The sequence below is a fragment of the Myotis nattereri genome (assembly GCF_964212035.1).
Source record: "Myotis nattereri genome assembly, chromosome: 15".
In the NCBI taxonomy this organism is placed as follows: domain Eukaryota; kingdom Metazoa; phylum Chordata; class Mammalia; order Chiroptera; family Vespertilionidae; genus Myotis; species Myotis nattereri.
Window position 1 is genome coordinate 49190456 of NC_138090.1, and position 19013 is coordinate 49209468.

Here is a 19013-nt window from a genome sequence, read left to right on the forward strand (position 1 = left end):
AAATGTTTCTTGAAATATGAAGTTAGTCATTTAAATTTTATAATAATTTCTATAAGTAATTATTAGTATTACTATTTTGTGTATGCTTTTAAAAAATATATTTTATTGATTCTTTACAGAGAGGGAGAGGGATAGAGAGTTAGAAACATTATCAGCTGCCTCCTGCACGCCCCCTACTGGGGATGTCCCCGCAACCAAGGTACATGCCCTTGACCGGAATCGAACCTGGGACCCTTGAGTCCGCAGGCTGCCGCTCTATCCACTGAGCCAAACCGGTCAGAGATATTTTGTGTATTCTTTTTTAAAAAAAAATATATTTTGATTTTTTTACAGAGAGGAAAGGAGAGGGATAGAGTTAGAAACATGATGAGAGAGAAACATCGATCAGCTGCCTCCTGCACACCCCCCACTGGGGATGTGCCCGCAACCAAGGTACATGCCCTTGACCAGAACCGAACCTGGGACCCTTCAGTCGGAAGGCCGACGCTCTATCCGCTGAGCCGAACCGGCCAGAGCTATTTCGTGTATTCTTAAACAGGCAATTCAGTCTATCCAAAAAAAGTTTAAATACAATATTTAACTCTTTCCAGGTCCCCAGTGTTCTAAGTACTGGTAACATGGCTGCCAGCTCTCTGACCTCATGGTCAACAGCGGGACTCCTGCCCCCCCCAAACACCCCTCATAAATCAGGGCCTTTGCATTTGCTGTTACCCCCGCCCAGATCTCCCTTCCCTGGGGCCTTGGCTCAAATGTCACTTCTTTAGAAAAACCTTCCATTAACACCCTTTCTAAAACAGATCGGCTTTCACTGCCCATCCCCTTCCTCTGTTCTGCTTTTCTTGATGGCGCAGGCCACTCTCAGAAATTATATTTATTCTTTTAAACGCTTTTATTGTCCCCCCTCATGCCATGTAAGCTCCAAGAAAGAGCGTTTCCTTTAGTCACGCGCTGTATTCCTAGAGCCCACACAGTGCCTAGTATACACCCGGCGCTCAGCGAACAGTTACTGATTTAATAGACGAGCCCAGGTTACCAGACTATTCACATAGGGACTCTTTGTCAGAAGGCGGAGGGGTACATCAGAGCGCACTGATGGCCGCATGCGCGCAAGATCCGGGAAGTGTGTTAGGGGAAAGGGCGGAGCATCGAGAAGAGTCTCGCGGAGAGAAGCGGTTGGAGCCCAAATCTCCAGGTGCAGGAGCAAAGGCTTGGTGCGGTTGCGCGTGCGCACTGCGGGCTCTAGCCTGCCGCGGCGAGGGAGTTTAAGGTGCCCGGAGGCGGGGCCGTGACCTCGCGCTTGCGCAGTGCCTTCCTCGGAGCCGGATCCCGGCGTGTAGGCAGATCCCGACGGTGGCGGCGCGTGCGCAGTGCGGCGGCGGAGGGATTCAGGACCGGTTCCCCATCCTGCCCCTGTCGCGAGCCGAGGCCGCGCGGGCTCCTCAGCAGCGGCCTGGTGCGCGCGCTTGGCGGGCGACGGAGGCAGTCGGACGCGGACGCCGCTGGAGTCGAAGCCGGAGCAAGAGTCCCTACTGCTGAGGGGCCGCCGCAGCCGCCGCGAGCCCCCGGACCGTCGCCGGGTCGAGGAGGGCGCCGCGCGGCGGGTGAGTGTGACTGAGGGGCCTTACCGGGTGCGGGGCTGCTTACCCAAAAGCCTCTGCGGTGGGCCTGGGTCCTTTTCCCCCGCGGCCGGGCCCCGTCCCCCGCCACCGCACCTTTCTGCACCCCTTACCCACAGTCCTCTGGGCACTTAGGCTCTCTTCCCTCAGCCCTCCCGCGGTTCCTTACCCACAGGCCCTTGCGCTGTGTTGCCTTTTTTCTTCTCGGTCTCCGCGGTGTCCTGGACCCTTACCCATAATCCCTTTCGCCTCTGGGGGCTTAGAGGCATTACCCACAAGCCCCGGCGTGAGGGTTTAGCTGGGGACGACCCTCCCCGGTTATCGGAGACTTGCCGCGACCCGGGCCCTGTTCTCTGAGGTGCGGGACCACCCGCCGCCAGCGCTCTACATCCCTCCTCGGTTTCCTTGACTTCCTCCGGGGAACCTCTCAGCTCCTTGCTCGGGACTCCGAGGCTTACTGCTTAGAAACCCCCTTTTCAGTTTTTGCGTCCCTTACGGGCTCGCTCCACCCTCACGCGGCCCTCTTCCGAGGACTTGCTTTCTCATCTGTATTTATTCCTTTTTCTCTGCCACATAGGACCACCCTGTGCCCTTACAGAAGCGATTTTCATGCCGAGACCTTGCCCCTCCTTCCCTCCGTTCTTGGGGGCTGAAGGGATTGTGGGGGCTTCGTCTCTCTGGGCCCAACCTAACCTGAGGCTGGTCCGCTTTCGCTCGCAGACTTGGCAAGATGACTCAGTTCCTGCCGCCCAACCTTTTGGCCCTCTTTGCTCCCCGGGACCCCATCCCCTACCTGCCACCCCTGGAGAAACTGCCCCATGAAAAACACCACAATCAACCTTACTGTGGCATCGCGCCCTACATCCGGGAGTTTGAGGTGAGTTCACTGAGCAGGCTCGAGTGGTCGAGTGGTTCGGGTTCTGGGAGCTGGGGCGGGGGGTCCTGGATTTGGGAGCCCAGTGTCTGGCCACTTTCTAGCTGTGTGGGTTTATTCTTTCCGATGCTCAATTTTTTATTGATTTCAGAGAGAGAGAGAGAAACATCGATGATGAGAGAATCATTGATCAGCTGTCTCCTGCACGCCCCCCACTGGGGATGGAGCCCACCACCTGGGCATGTGCCCTGACCGGGAACTGAATTATACCCTCCTGGTTCAAAGGTCAGTGCTCAACCACTGAGCCACCCTGGCTGGGCCCATTTCCTTGTCTTGATGGGGTTGGTAATATATCCCTTGTAGGGTTTTGTGAAAATTCAGTAACTGGCAGTTGAATGTTCAGGCTTTGGGGTCAGGCGGTCCCTGGCACCCACACACCGTTTGCCAGCTGTGTGGCATTGGGCACGTGATGTACCCCCTTAGTGTGTGCTCTTCATTTCTAGCAAAGGGTTATTATTTTCCTCAGGATATTGATGGGCAATTAACTGCAAAATGTATGTTACAAGGCTTGGCAGTCAGCAAGTATCGGTGTTTGTTATTTACCATTTTCGACAGTAAGAGGTCCATGAAGGGTTAGCCCAGGGGTGGGCAAACGTTTTGACTCAAGGGCCACAATGGGTTCTTAAACTGGACCGGAGGGCCGGAACAAAAGCATGGATGGAGTGTTTGTGTGAACTAATATAAATTCAAAGTAAACATCATTACATAAAAGGGTGCGGTCTTTTTTTTTTTTTTAGTTTTATTCATTTCAAACGGGCCGTAGTTTGCCCACGGCTGGGTTAGCCCCATGTGGTAGAGTGCTTGAGACCATGGGCTTGAGACTCTCCGCTCTGCACCTTCAGGATAAACACGAATACACAGCCTAGATGCCTGGGTCTCTTTCTTCTGTAAAATTGGGGTCACAGCATCCACTCATAAGGTGCATCAGAGCACAGCCGAGCAACGGTGGCACGAAGCCAGAAGTTGGAAGAGGAAAGTTCTGGCGAGGGGGAAAGGGCAGCTGGAGGCGGAGAAAGTTGCAGAGCTTGTTAGTAGAGAGATAACAGAAGGTTGGTCTGTAGTAGGATTTGCCACCCTCGGTGAACCGGCACACGGGGAATGTTATTAGCCAGTTAAACCAATTTAATGGCTACAGTCCAGTGGCAGCCTTTGATGATGTGGTCACACGCCAGTTACTGTTTAATGAGGGGTTGGGGAGACCTGCCCTGGCCCCCAGAGGCTGTGCCGTTGTCTGCTGCTGAGCACTGCACTGTCGGGTCCGTTTGCTTCAGGCCTGGTCCCAGTTCCAGTCTGTGACAAAGGACACATCCCTTGCAGATGGATGCTTTTGATAAATACAGAAGCATTATTTTCTTGCATTTTAAAAGAAGGAATACAGCCCTGGCTGGTTAGCTCAGTTGGAAAATCTTCCTGATGTGCCAGGGTTTCGGGTTCCATCCCTGGTCAGGGCACATACAGAAAGCAACCAATGGATGTGGAATGGGGTGGAACAGCGAGTCCATGTCTTCCCTCTCCCCCAAAATAAATAGGTAAATAAAAAAAATAAAAAAGACTACAAAAATTTGAGAATTTTTTATTATTCTCTAGGTACAAAAACTCCCCTGTCAGATTGCTGTAGACCTTCTGAATACTTCTGATTTCTGTGCTCCTCTTGTCACAGACCAGTTTGCTGATAGCAGTGGTGCCACGCCCCTGCCTCCACTGGCCTGCGACTGTCCTTGTTTGCTTGCTTGTATGTGTGTGGGGGGTGCATGGCCGAGATGCTTATTATTTCTTTGCCATTTCCCTTAGTCCCTCCGCCCCTGTCACCTTTCTTCTTTTCCCAGGACCCTCGAGATGCCCCTCCCCCAACACGAGCAGAAACTCGGGAGGAGCGCATGGAGAGGAAGGTATGTAATTTTTGCTTCCTGGCCCTGTGTCTTTTTTGTCCCTTTCTCCAGATAGTCCTTGACATTAGGGCACTTTTGTCTGCATTTAATTGTCCACCTTTCTCCTGACAGAGACGAGAGAAGATTGAGCGGCGGCAGCAGGAAGTGGAGACAGAGCTAAAAATGTGTAAGTCTCTTCCCTTCTCCCACATCTCCTCTTCAAACCCTCGTGTGTTTCTCTCTCCCAGGTCAACCCCAGGAGCCTGTTTTGGGAAAGGGGGGTTGTAAGTTCACTTCTTAGCCCCCACTGTTTGTCAGGCACTATGTTTACTTTGGTCATTTAAGCGGGAGAGTGTGGAGTAAGGGCTGGCAGGAAGGGAGAGCCCGGGTACCTCGGGCTGCGCCCTGGAGGGGTTGCACAGTCCAGCTGGGTCTCACAGGCTACGGCAGTGAGGTCCTGGCTAGTGACAGTCCTGGCTCCACCTGAGCTTCTAACCCTTGGGCTGGGATGTTCCCTCCCTTCCAGGTGCTGGAATTGGGAGCGTTGGGAGATAGTAGCCGTTTTCCAGATTTCACAACTTCAGATGGACCTTTGTTACAGCGAGTCCCTCCTGCTATTGAGGCTTCGGTGAATCGCTTCACTCCAGCCTTCTTCCCTGGAGGGTCCTCAGGGTGCTTATCACATGTCTGACCTCTAGAGACCTAGGCGTCCACCTGACTCTGAGCCCAGACTTTCACTGCAGCTGCCTTCTCCCTGAGCCTCAAAGGCATCTCAGACTCAGGGTCCAGACCACAGTCAGGATTTCCCCTTCTCACCAAGTTGGTCATCTTTAGGTGTTTTCTTCCCTGGGACATGGCCATCCAGTTTTGCAAGACATCAGTTGTTGCTGTCCAGTTTTCTGTTTGTTTTAAAAATGTACTTTTAGTGATTTCAGAGAGGGAGAGGGAAAGAGAGATAGAAACATCAGTGATGAGAGAGAATCATCGATCAGCTGCCTCCTGCACGCCTCACACTGGGGATCGACCCTGCAACCCAGGCATGTGCCCTGACCAGAATCGAACCTGGGACTCTTCTGTCTGCAGGCCTATGCTCCATCCACTGAGCCAAATCAGATAAGGCCGGTGATAGTTTTTTAAAAAGTTCTTATTAGAAATTAAAGTGGTGCCCTAGCCAGTTTTGCTCAATGGATAGAGCACCGACCTGTGGACTCAAGGGTCCTGGGTTCAATTCCGATCGGGGGCACATGCCCTGCTTGTGGGCTTAGTTCCCAATAGGGGGCCTGCAGGAGGCAGCCAATCAATGATTCCCTCTCATCATTGATGTTTCTATCTCTCTCTTCCTCTCCCTCTCTGAAATCAATAAAAATATATTTAAAAGAAAAGAAAGAAAGAAAAAAAAGAAACTAAAGTGGTATATCTGTGGACTTGATCCCCAGTGGGGGGTGTGCAGGAGGCAGCCAATTGATGTTTCGCTCTCCTTTTCCCTCTCTCTAAAAAAATCAATAAAAAAGAAAGAAATTTCCTAAAGTCATCTGGAACTTAGTTTGTGTTCCCCTCTCACAGGAAACAGATCTTTAACTTTTCTGGCTTCTTGTAACACCCAAACTGCCTTTCTGAGAAGCTAGTGCGTGCGGTTCGGCATGGGGGCCTGCTGGTTAGAGCACCTGGGCTGTGAAGTCAGACTAGGATGGAGAGTCAGGCTTGGTCTCTGCTGCTCCTGCACTTCGCCTCTGACATGCCTCGGGGCTTAGTTCTGTTTCTGTTTGCAAAGGATAAATAATTCTCAGCTGTCTCGCACAGTGTCCCATGTTATGCGTTTAATATTAATATTCCTTTTCTCATCTTCTCCCAGAATAAGGCTAGTAGCACTGTGTGTGTAGAAGAACCGCCTCCGCTGTGCAATGGGCAGGGTGATGTTGGGGCCTTGGCAGGAGTCCGTGGGCATTGTGTGCGCTGGGGCCACCACACCTGGTGAAAAGGACTTCTTCCCAGGCTTGACCCATCAGAACCACCTGTGCCATTGAGTTTGTAATAGATTCTGGCTCTTGTCTGTGGAGGTGGTAGTTCCTCAGTGGCCTTGCGGTAGTAAGGCTGGAAGAAGGCATCTGATTAACCTCTTATGAGCTCTGATAGCAGCCCTGGGTTCTTCCCCGGGGGTTGCATGTTCCTAATCTCCACTCCCAGCCGAGGAGAGAGAGGGCTGCTTGATCCCAGGTTTTCCTTTCGGCTGCAGTTTCGGGCTGTGCCAGTGGAGGGCAGTGTGGCCCTACTGGCGAGTGAAAGCTCAGCTCCTCCAGGGTGCGCTCACGCTGCCTCCTCAGAGATGCCCCGTCAGTGTAGTTACAGCTGAGAGAGACGGGCCTTGGGGTTGGCAGGTCTGAGTTGGCAGGCTGGCCCCCATCACGCAGCGTGAAGCCCCCCTTTTCCCCTCCCCCCCATCGGCTTAAATCAGCCACTTGGATCAAGGCTGCTGTGCTTCAGGGAAACCAGGACTCGGGGGACATGCCAAGGTCACCAGCAGTTTTCTGTAATGGCCTCCCTGCCCATCTGTCTGTATCTGTCTTGCTAAGTGAGGGACTGTTGATATCTTCTATTACAAATTATCTTCTTGTGCAGGGGACCCTCACAATGATCCCAATGCTCAGGGTGACGCCTTCAAGACGCTCTTTGTGGCGAGAGTGGTGAGTCCCAAGTCCTGGAGCCCCAGAGGAGTCTAGAATCTGGGCTGCTGGGAGCTGGGGTGTGTGACAGAAGCAAATGGCTGGGTCCCAGGAATGTTCTAAGGGGTCAGCTTGGAGGCGGCTCGTTTCTCCCACTTAACCCTGTATCTCTCTCCTTGTAGAACTATGACACAACAGAATCCAAGCTCCGGAGAGAGTTTGAAGTATATGGACCCATCAAAAGAGTGAGTGGACTGGGGCCGGGTATTTAAATTGGGGAATGCGGAGGGAGGGAGAAGGCTGGCTCCCGATCCTGAGGGCACGGCGCCTGGTTCCACACAACTGGCTTTGGCAACAGAAGCACATTTAAGAAACGATGCCTCCTTGTTGACTGAGTGCCAGGGGGTAAACTACAGACTTCCTATTTGTAAGCGATGTTGGTTGGTGTCCAGTCAGGCCCGTGTGTTTACTGGCATCGGTGGCTGCTGTTGCTGTAGCTGCCTGGGTCATTGCAGCAGAGACAGTATGGCTCCCAGGGCCAGAAGTACCTGCTGCCTGGCTCTTTATAGGACATGTGTTCTGACTCCTGTTTCAGAGCAAGGCTTTCTGTTTCACTGAAATACCCTCATTTAACTTCAATGTCACTTAAATACTCTGGGCAGCAGTGAGGGTTTCAGGTCATCCTCACATAAACTGCTTAGTCCATTACCGTGAGAGCAGCGGTTCTCAACCTGTGAGTCGTGACCCCTTTGGGTATCAAACGACCCTTTCACAGGGGTCGCCTAAGACCATCGGAAAACACACATAGTTACATATTGTTTTTGTGATTGTTATGCTTTAATTATGTTCAATTTGTAACAATGAAATTGGGGGTCACCACAACATGAGGAACTGTATTAAAGGGTTGCAGCATAAAGGTTGAGAACCACTGCTTTAGCGTGTCAGACACTCTGGGGACTTGAAAGACAGAGATAGTCTGAGGCATCCGTCTTGGGCATCACCCACCCCAGGGCCTAACACACAGGCTGTGTGACTAATGGGATGAGATTTCCCTGTGCCAGAGATAACCTCTGCCCCCACCCCCTGCCCTCCAGATACACATGGTCTATAGCAAGCGGTCAGGAAAGCCCCGAGGCTATGCCTTCATCGAGTACGAACATGAACGAGATATGCACTGTGAGTACCTCCCACCTGAGCCCGGCCCTCTGACCCTCTCTGCTGCCCCAGTCCCTTCCCGTTGTCTGTTCCCACCTCCCATCCTGCCAAACCTGACATTAGCGATGTCCTTTCTCCTCCTCCCTCTGTTACTAATATATCTTTTTTTTATACATGTATGTGTTTTTAAAAAAAACAAACACACACAAAAATTCCCCCACAATGTGTGTGTGTATGTGTGTGTGTGTGTGTGTGAACCTGGGGAGGTAAGTGTCACACTTTGAACCTCGGGCAAGGAGGGAACTGGGTGGGGGTTGGAGCCAGCTGAAGGTGAGTGGGGGGGTCGGATTTTCGGGGAGCCTCTCCCCATTCCTCTCGCCGGAGTTGGGGGCAGCCAGGTTGGAATGAGGACTGGCCGTTGAACCAGCCTTCTCTTCCCTCCAGCAGAGCTGGGGCTAGGCTCCCCGACCCTCCGCCTCCCCACCCTTGGCCCCCCACCCTGTTTCTCAGCGGGCAGCGGGCTGGTAGGCATGTTCAGCGCCTGCCCCCACCACTCCAAAGCCCCCTATGAGGCTACAGCAGCGTCCACCGGGGCAGGGATGGGTGGGTGGGGGCGGGCATGGCTGCGGCGTGTCCAGGGGCCGCCATATTAATTGACTGTTCTTATTGTCACTGCAGCCACCACGCAGCTGGCTTGCAGCTGATGCTTACGCTCCCCTTACAACACCTCAGTGTATGGTTGGTATAAGGGTTTGTATCATGGGTAAGATCACTCAGCACCGCACACAGCCCAGCTTAGCCAGGCAGCTCAGGAGCAGCGAGGCGCCCCTTCTCCCGTCCCCAGTCACCCCCTCAGACTCCCCGCACCCAGAACCTTTTCCTTGTTTGGGTGCCCGTTTGTCCCTCCTGGCCCCTGATCCATATGCTCTTGCTGATCCCAGGAGAGGAAGGATGAACCCTGATAGGAAAGGCAGCTGGCCGCTCCGGTTGGGTTCCATCCAACCACTGACTGACCTGGCTTCATGATGTCAGCGGCAAGGTGGCAAGAATACTGACAAGGGGGTGCCTTAGGGACAGGGCTCCACGTGGAACCCTTCAACCCTTCGCTCCCTGCCCCTGTGCCTTCCGCGGGGCTGTCACTGTGGTGGCCCTGGAGAAGCTTTGGTTGCTAGATTTGGGGTGCTCTGCCCCATTCCTGTCGGCCTCATGGTTGAGGCCTCTCGAGGGGCTGTGGTGCCCAGTTGTTCTCCAGAGTGCATGGAATTAGGGATTGGGGTGTGGGAGGGATCAAGTGACAGGCTGCAAACAGCTGATGGTGTTGTAGATTTTACTTCAGACCCTTCCACTATCTAGAGACCTAAGAGAGGGAGAGAGAGAAGCCTAGAAGTACACACATCACATGTTTTCTTTGCTGTTATTCTGGGGTTGGGCCTCTTCCTGGGGTTTGGGACACTGAACTAGAGCAGGGTTCCTTTGCTTGACTGTTCCCGGTCCTTAAAATTCCTTCCCTGACTACCCTCCTCTACCCAGGGGTCAAGTGGCCCCTCCTCAGGTCACGGGCAGCACTCCATCTCCTGGACCCCGAGGCTGCCCCCTTGTGTGCCAGCCTTTGGGCTGAAGCAGGTGGTGGGAGGGAGTGTTGGGTTTGAGATGGAAAAATCGTTCCATGTGCTGAGGGGGAGGGGCGTGTGCCTCGGCTAGCACGGACTTTACAGGGGAAAAGTGAGGGTGGACAGGTTTGCCAAGGCCTCCCCAGCCTTCTTTGTAAGTTTAAGCAAGATAGGCCCCGGACTTCCCAGCTCCCAGACTTGATGTAAATTCTTGTCTCCCCCTTTCAAGGCTTCCCTAAGGTTTTTTGGGGTCCACCACTTCTCTGCCTGTCGCCAGGTGATGCAGGAGATGTGGTTCTCCCTCTCCGTGGTTCCCCCAAACCTTCCATTTCCCTGCCCTGTAGCTTTAGCTGACCCTGTGGTGGTGGGTGTGGGGTCGGTGCGCTTGCTCAGGTAAGCTTGGGGGCTCCAGGTAAGCGGTCCCGTGTCCCCCCCCGGGAAGCCCGCCTCCTCGCCAGGCCCCCAGGAGTTGCCGGGCCCCCCCCATCCCGCTCGGTTTGGACACCCGCAAGGCCGGCATCGGTAAATGGCACCTTTTTCTCTTCCTCTGGTTGTTATTTGGGGGGGAGCGGGCTGGGGCGGGGCAGGGTATTGTGGTTGGTTGAGGACGACCCCGTAGGCCAGGGCTGGGGGTGGAAAAGGGACTTTTTTGGCCTTCCCTACAGCCCCTGTGTAAGACAGGCCAGGGGACCAGGCCTGCCCTTTGCTGTGCCCTGCCCAGGAGCAGGATCATGCCTCCCTGCATCTCTCCCTCTACTCCTCATCCTTCCTGAGAGGCTCAGGCTGGGTTGGCTGCCCAGCGTGTGTTGCTCTTGGGGTGTGGAGGGAGAGATGGGGTGGAGCCTGGGGTTGGGTGGCAGTCAGTCGTCTCAGGTAAGGCAGGAATGTTCAGTAGCACCGCACGTCTCCCATGCCTCCCTCCACTTTCCCTCTCCCCTGCCTGCTGTACGGGGCCCCTCCAGGCCCCCTCCAGGCCCCCTGGGAGCACCATAACTTGCGCTTCTGCTCCCTGCCATCTAAAGATTCTCCCATCCCTCTGGTTCATTTTCTGTTCTGATGTCTGTTCCCTCCACACTCACCACCCCTCCACACAAAAATAAAAAAAAAATAAAAACAGAAAAAATCGGTGTGAACTGGGGTGCAGAGCGGCCGGCTGGGCCTCCTCCCCCAGCATGATGTGCTAGGGTGCATGCCTGGGGTTGTGGAGGAGCCTCCACCACAGCAGAGTCCAGCCTTAAGTTAACCTTCAGTTTCTTTGCAGCGACTTTGGCCACCTTGGCAAGAGGGGGCTGCTCTGTCATCTGGGAGTAGAAAGGGCGTGGAAGCCTGGGGCATGGTGGTGGAGGGTGGTCTTGCCCCCCCAATGGTGATTGGGGGGTGATAAAGAAGCAGATGCTGAGATGGAGCAGGCCCCTCCCCGATTTGGGAGAGGGTTGGTCTGGCTGTCAGTTGCCTGGCTGGCTGGTGGGCGTGTGTGTGAGTGTGAGTGCCTTGATGGGGACGAATGGGGATGGGGATGCTGCCGAGCTGGGCCCTGTCCTGACTAGAGGACCCTCTGGGGACTCCTCCCCTCCCCCCTCCCCACATCTGTTGCAGCCGCTTACAAGCACGCAGACGGCAAGAAGATTGATGGCAGGAGAGTCCTTGTGGATGTGGAGAGGGGCCGGACGGTGAAGGGCTGGAGGCCCCGGAGGCTAGGTGAGCTCATTCTGCCCACGCGGGGCTCTGGAGGTTGTGTGCTCGGCATCTTCGTTCTCACCTTTTTTCTTCTGTACCCTCTTCTCCCTGTCCTCTCCTTGTTCCCCTGAGGCTGCTCACATCCTCCTCCCTCTCTCCTGCTCATCCTCTTTGATCACCGTCATATTGCTGGTGCGTCTTCTCATGCGGGGTTAGAGTAGGAACAGGAAGGAGTCCTGGCCTCGAGAGGCTAGTCTGGGACCAAGTGCCAGTTTGCACTTATTAGCTGGTGGCTCTCCCCTCTTCCTGTCTCACTTTTCTCATCCTGGGAAATGGTAATAATCTCAGAGTTCACTGAGCTCAGCATCAGGTGCCCAGCTTGACAAGTGGCATATGGTGGGCCTTGTAAATGTCATCGTCTCGTCCGCTTACTCTCTGCTCTTGCTCATTCATTCATTGATTCGGCACGTGCTTATTTGATCACCAGCTGTGTACCAGGCTTCTCTAGTCAAGAGCAAGACATGCATAGACAGCTTCTGCCCTCACCGCTTCTTATATTCGGTCCCCCTCACTTTCTGTTTCTAATTGTCATTCAAACACTCAGTCAAGGTCAGTTTGTTTACAAATATCAGAAGTATATTTGAAGGGGCCTGTCAGTATAGAATCCTGAGTATCTTGAAGCTCAGAGACACGTGATGCCAGTGGCCCTCAGGAGGACTTGGTAGTCACACCTTAAAGCTGAAAAGAACTACCTCTGGCATCTGTGCAGCTTGCTTCTGCCTTGTCCGCTGTCCATGCAGACTGGTCTTTTCTGTGTCTCCCCACACTGGCCCAGTGTGGTATTCCACAGCCCCCTGCTCTACACCCAGCCCTGCATGCATCTCTACACTTCGGAGTAGGTGGGTCTGATTGGCTCAGCATTGGGCCTGGCCCTGGGGCTGAGCGTCTGCCATCCAAACATGTCTGTTGAGGGTGTTGACTCCTGCGAGGGTGAGTGACAGCTCTCAGAGGAGATGGCCTTTCCTGGGTAGACACCCTTAGCAGGTCCAGTACCCTCTGCTCTTATTCCTGCCTCCCAGCCTGCTGTTCTCACTCTTGATTTGCCTGTGCTGGGTAGACCACTCATCTGCTGAGTCTCTGAACTTGATAGACTAGACAGCTTCTTACTTGCTTCCTGGTTTCTCTGGGTGCAGTGGGTTCTTCAGGGTCTGCTACTTTCCGTTGTGGAATCCCAGAGTCTTCGTTTGGTTGGTATTCAGACTTTGTGATGGTGATAACCTGGTATATCCTGACCCAGTATATGTATGTAAAAATGTATACAACCTGCCCAGCCAGCGACACTCAGTGATTGAGTGTTGACCTATGAACCAGGTCATGGTTAGATTCCTAGTCAGAGCACATGCCCGGGTTGCAGGCTTGATCCCCCAGTGTGGAGTGTGCAGGAGGCAGCCAATCAATGATTCTCTCTTATCATTGATGTTTCTATCTATCTTTCCCTCTCCCTTTGTCTCTGAAATCAATAAAAATATATATTTTTTAAAAAATACATACAACCCAAATTTTATGAAAGTAATTATCTTTTCTATGGGCAGTGCATACTAGTGTCTTATACTGTATTCTGCTGTTTTATTATTTCTTATGTACTGGTTGTAACCCATCAAATTGATGATGTGACCCCCTGGTAGGTTGGGACCTGAAAATGGAAAACACCAGCCTGTTCTGCCCCGTACTGTGATATAGCAGCTGCCTGGTCGTTGCCTGTCTCTGAATGTCTCTGACAGCCAAGCAGCCTCTTTCCTTTTTCACCCTCACTACTAAGTCATTCCTCACGTGGAGGTCCAGGTTGCTTCACTGAAGTTTTCTTCCAGGCAGTGAGGTACAGGAGAGCGCATGGAGTTAGCTGGGAGTCACGTCCCAGCTCCGCGCCTTCCTTGCCCTGTCAGCGTGGGCAAGTGGCTTTATCTGAGTTTGTTTCCCCGCCTGAGGAACAGGACTACCCGCTGCTCCTTGGTGTTGTTCAGTCAGTCGGTTGACTACTGCACATGCACCTTTATGTCCTGGATGCGGTGCCCCATGCTGGTTACAGCAAGCAAAGCCAGACATAGGCCTGGCTCTCCTGGTGCGTTACAGGCTGCCAGGAGAGGCACACTTGTCAGTCAGCTCACATATGTACATATCAAATTTGAAACTGCAGTTGAAGTTCTGAGAACAAAATTTGTATGGTCTCTGAGTGGAAAAACAGCTTATTCTAGAAGGTCAGGGATAGCTTTCTGAGGAAGTGATGTTTGGGCTGACATGTTGATGGGTGAGTAGGAGTCAAAGAGACAAGGAGGAGACTTTAGGAAAAGAGGTGAATGAGCCTCAAAACGAGTAGGAAGGAAACGGGGAATATGAGGAAATTGAAAAAATGCCTCGCCCTAGCTAGTTTGGCTCAGTAGATATATATAGGATGGATATAATACTAATATATATATATATACATATCTCCCCATATCCATCCTTGGTCACTTTTTTTCAAGTCTTCATTGTTGAGGGTATTACAGATGTCCTCCCCCCCCCCCCCTTACTCTCTCCATTGGCCCTCTCTACCCGATTCGTGCCCTGCCCCAGGCCTTCACCACCCTATTTGTGTCCATAAGTAATACATATATGCATGATGTAAGTTCTTTGGCTAATCTCTTCCTGTCCCCTCTTCCCTCTGAGATTCGTCAGTCCCATATTTCCATGCCTCTGATTTATTTTAGTCAACAGTTTATTGTGTTCATTAGACTTTTTGTTCGTGTATTTTGATTTTTAGATTCAATTGTTAATATGTATTTGTTGCCATTTTGTTGTTCATATTTTTTATCTCCTTTTTCCCCTTCTTAAAGAATACCTTTCAACATTTCATGTATGCCCTGACCGGTTTGGCTCAGTGGATAGAGCGTCAGCCTGGGGACTCGAGGGTCCCAGGTTCGATTCCGGTCAGGGGCATGTGCCTTGGTTGTGGGCACATCTCCAGTGGGGAGTGTGCAGGAGGCAGCTGATCAATGTTTCTCTCTCATCGGTGTTTCTGGCTCTCTATCCTTCTCCCTTCCTCTCTGTAGGAAATCAATAAAATATACTTTAAAAAAACAACAACATTTCATGTAATACTGGTTTGGTGGTGATGAACTCCTTTAGTTTTTTCTTGTCTGTGAAGCTCTATCTGACCTTCAATTCTTTTTTTTTTTTTTTTAAATATATTTTTGTTTTCACAGAGAGGTAGGGAGAGAGATAGTTAGAAACATTGATGAGAGAGAAACATCGATCAGCTGCCTCCTGTACATCTCCCACTGGGGATATGCCCACAACCCAGGTACATGCCCTTGACCGGAATCGAACCTGGGACCTTTCAGTCCGCAGGCCGACGCTCTATCCACTGAGCCAAACCGGTTTCGGCCTGACCTTCAATTCTAAATGATAGCTTTACTAAGAGAGTAATCTTGGTTGTAGGTCCTTGCTGTTCATCACTTTGAATATTTCTTGCCACTCCCTCTGGCCTGCAGATTTCTATTGAGAAATCAACTGATAGTTGTATGGGCTCTCCCTTATAGCTAACTACTGCTTTTCTCCTAATGCTTTTAAGATTCTTTTCATCTTTAACCCTTGGCATTTTAATTATGATGTGTCTTGGTGTGGGCCTCTTTGGGTTCCTCGTATTTGGGAATCTTTGTGCTCATAAGTCTATTTCTTTCACCAGGTAGGGGAAGTCTTCTATAATTTTTTTTTTTAAGGGAAGAATGATGATTTTTATTTTTAAAATATATTTTACTGATTTTTTTACAGAGAGGAAGGGACAGGGATAGAGAGTTAGAAACATCGATGAGAGAGAAACATGGATCAGCTGCCTCTTGCACACTCCCTACTGGGGATGTGCCTGCAACCAAGGTATATGCCCTTGACCGGAATTGAACCTGGGACCCTTGAGCCCACAGGCTGACACTCTATCCACTGAGCCAAATCGATTAGGGCTATTATTATTTTTTAAAATATATTTTTATTGATTTCAGAGAGGAAGGGAGCGGGAGGGAAGGGAGGGGAGGGAGAGATAGAAACATCAGTGATGAAAGAGAATCATTGATTGGCTATCTCTGCATGCCCCCTACTGGAGATCAAGCCTGCAAGCCAGGCATGTGCCCTGACTGGGAATTGAACCCGTGACCTCCTGGTTCATAGGTCATTGCTGTTACTATTTCTTCAAATAGATTTTCAATATGTTGCTCTCTCCTCCTTCTGGCACCCCCATAATGTGAATATTGGTAGTTAAAGTTGTCCCAGAGGCTCATTACACTACCTTCATGTTTTGGGGGTTTTTTTATTCTTGCTCTTCTAATTGGGTGTGCCTCATATTGCAGATTGTTGATTTGATTCTTGGAATCCTCTCTTCTGTTGAATCTCTGTAAATTATTCTTTATTTCAGTGTATGCTTAATTTCTGACTGGTTCTTTTTTATGTCTTTGACATTCTCATTAAGATTTTTGAAAATCTCATGAAGATCTTTGAGTAACTTTATAACCATGGTTTTGACCTCTATATCCAGTAGTTTGCTTGCTTCCATTTCTTTCATTTGTGATATGTTTCTTTGTCTATGCATTTTGGGTGCTTTCCTATGTTTGTTTATGTGTATTAGGTAGAGCTGCTATGTCTCCTGGAATTGGTTAGAGTGGCCTTATAGAACAGGCGTCCTGTAGGCCCAGTGGCTCAGCCTTCCCAGTCACTTGAGCTAGGCCCTCTAGGTGTGCCCCTGTTTGGGCTTTGTGCACAGTCTTGTAGTTGAGCCTTGATTGCTGTTGGCATCAGTGGGAGGAATTGACCTTCAGCCCAATTGGCTGTGAAGACCAGCTGCTACTACAGTGGAAGAGCAGCTGTGCAGGAGACACCCATATGGAGCAGGACTTGCTTCAGTGGGGCTTTGGTGCTCACTAAGTCTCCCCCTTGAATGTGTCGCTTGTGGATGTGTAGAGTTGTAATCTTGTATGGTCTGACGCTGTCCACTGGGTGCATTTGCTGTGAGACCTCCTGGAAGGTGCAGTCAGCCACTGCCTGGGGCCACCCGGCAGGAGCTACAGAGAGGTCTGAAGATGGTTACTACTAATATTGGGCTTGTGAAGTGCCCAGGTGAGGCCTTTTATTGATAGGTTTGGGGCATGCTAATACCAGCTGCTTGTTTGAGAGATTTTAGCAAAGTTTGAAGCTTGAGCCCGGACTGGCTGGTCATATGGAAAAGCAGCTGCACCCCCTATAACAGCTTTGATGTGGCTGCAAATTAGATTGGCGGAGTCTCAGGGAATCATGAGGGCATTGGGAACAGTGTGAGCAGGCTGATGGAAACTCCAATATGGCTGCCAGTCAGCTTTGCAATGGGGAGGTCCCAGCACATGAACAATGACTCTTGGGATCACCCACTGCTGTGATGCCAGATAATTCAGTTCCTCCCCGTATGTCCCTGTGTCCTCCAAAACTGCCTGGTGCTGGGTCTCAGAGGGATTGAGTCTGAGTAAGTTTGTGCACTGGCCCTTTAAGAGGAACACCTGGGTCCTTAGCAGCCTCTGTGTCACTCAGCCACAATACCTGCTGGTTTTTACAGTCCAAAGTTATGGGGACTCCTCCCAGCTCTGGAATCCTAGGCTGAGGGTCCAGGGTGGGGCTTGAACTCCTTGCTCCTCACAGGGGGCCTCTGCAGCTGAGATAGCCCTCTCGATTAAAAAAAGTGGTACACGTGCGTATCGGACCAGCTAGTTCTGTGCCTCTGCCCCTCCTACCGGTCTCAATGTACTTTCTTTATTTCTCTAGTTGTAGGACTCCCATTCAACCAGCTTTCAGGCGGTTCTAAATGATGGTTGTTGTGTATTTTGGTTGTAATTTTGATGTGGTTGTGGGAGGTGGTGAGTACCGGTGTTTACCTATGCCATACTATCTTTTTTTTTTTAAGCCATTTTCTTTTCTTCTTCTTTTTTAAATATATTTTATTGATTTTTTTACAGAGAGGAAGGGAGAGAGAGAGTTAGAAACATCGATGAGAGAGAAACATCGATCAGCTGCCTCCTGCATATCTCCTACTGGGGATGTGCCCGCAACCAAGGTACATCCCCTTGACCGGAATTGAACCTGGGACCTTTCATTCCGCAGGCCGATGCTCTATCCACTGAGCCAAACAGGTTTTGGCTGCCATACTATCTTGATTCTCCTTGCACTTGGTCACTTTAAGAGAATGCCTAGCAAAATGTCCTCACAGAACTTGGCCCCACCGGCACCAACAGAGATGGTATCCTTCCCTTTGCTCTTTGATGCTTCTCGTTTCCCATCCTTCATCCATGCTCAGGCTGACCCTCTGTTCCTCTGCCCCACCTCCAGGAGGTGGCCTTGGTGGTACCAGAAGAGGTGGGGCGGACGTGAATATCCGGCATTCTGGCCGCGATGATACCTCCCGCTACGATGAGAGGTAAGATTGGGCAGGTGGTTTCCTGGGAAGGGGGGTGGTCACGTGGGGTGCCCTGACACACATCTACCCACCTCATCCAGGCCGGGCCCCTCCCCGCTTCCCCACAGGGATCGGGACCGGGACCGCGAGCGGGAGCGCAGGGAGAGAAGCCGCGAGCGAGACAAGGAGCGAGAACGGCGGCGCTCCCGCTCTCGGGACCGGCGGCGGCGTTCCCGGAGTCGCGACAAGGATGAGCGGAGGCGTTCCAGGGAGCGGAGCAAGGACAAGGACCGGGAACGGAAGAGGCGAAGCAGCCGAAGCCGTGAGCGGGCACGACGGGAGAGGGAGCGCAAGGAAGAGCTGCGTGGTGGTGGAGGAGGTGGTGACATGGCAGAGCCCTCTGAGGCTGGTGATGCACCTCCCGATGATGGGCCTCCTGGGGAGCTGGGTCCGGATGGCCCTGATGGGCCAGAGGAGAAGGGCCGGGATCGTGACCGGGAACGACGTCGGAGCCACCGGAGCGAGCGGGATCGGCGCCGGGACCGAGACCGAGACCGGGATCGCGAGCACAAGCGGGGAGAGCGGGGCAGTGAGCGGGGCAGGGATGAAGCCCGAGGAGGGGGTGGGGGTGGCCAGGACAACGGGCTGGAGGGTCTGGGCAATGATGGCCGAGACATGTACATGGAGTCCGAGGGAGGCGACGGGTATCTTGCTCCAGAGAACGGGTATTTGATGGAGGCTGCACCAGAGTGAAGAGGCCTCACCTGTTTGGACGTGTTCCTACCCGCCCTGTTGCTGTCATCCTCTTCCCCCAACCTTGGCCACCATCTAAGTTTGCCATCCATGGGTAGAAGTCTTGTTTGTTCTGGTTCCTTGGATTTAAAAATAAAATTAATTTCTTGTTAATGGGCACCTTGGTTTCTTCACGTCTCTTAATGTCTTCCCCAAAAGGTTGTCACTTGAAATGTTAACCCTACTTTGGTTTGTGTTCCAGCACATGCCTAGAACTTGAACTTGATGACCTAAGGCTGGGGATACCCCAGCGTATAAC

The 19013-nt window shown here is 51.8% G+C and overlaps 1 protein-coding gene across 3 annotated transcripts; it reads left to right on the plus strand.

The window, feature by feature from the left end:
• The first annotated feature begins 1127 nt into the window (after positions 1-1127).
• SNRNP70 (small nuclear ribonucleoprotein U1 subunit 70) lies at positions 1128-18874 on the plus strand. Of its 3 annotated transcripts, none has more exons than XM_081108410.1 (10): positions 1128-1601; positions 2337-2493; positions 4377-4439; positions 4551-4605; positions 7035-7099; positions 7261-7323; positions 8173-8254; positions 11440-11541; positions 17896-17983; positions 18064-18874. In XM_081108410.1, the coding sequence occupies exons 2-10, from the start codon at positions 2347-2349 to the stop codon at positions 18713-18715; spliced, it is 1317 nt and encodes a 438-aa protein (XP_080964536.1). In that variant the 5' UTR covers positions 1128-1601; positions 2337-2346; the 3' UTR covers positions 18716-18874. The 3 variants fall into 3 exon arrangements, with proteins under 3 accessions (XP_080964536.1, XP_080964537.1, XP_080964538.1); XM_081108411.1 differs by having other exon boundaries at positions 1367-1601; positions 2194-2493; XM_081108412.1 differs by having other exon boundaries at positions 1367-1601; positions 18091-18874.
• Positions 18875-19013: the final 139 nt, after the last annotated feature.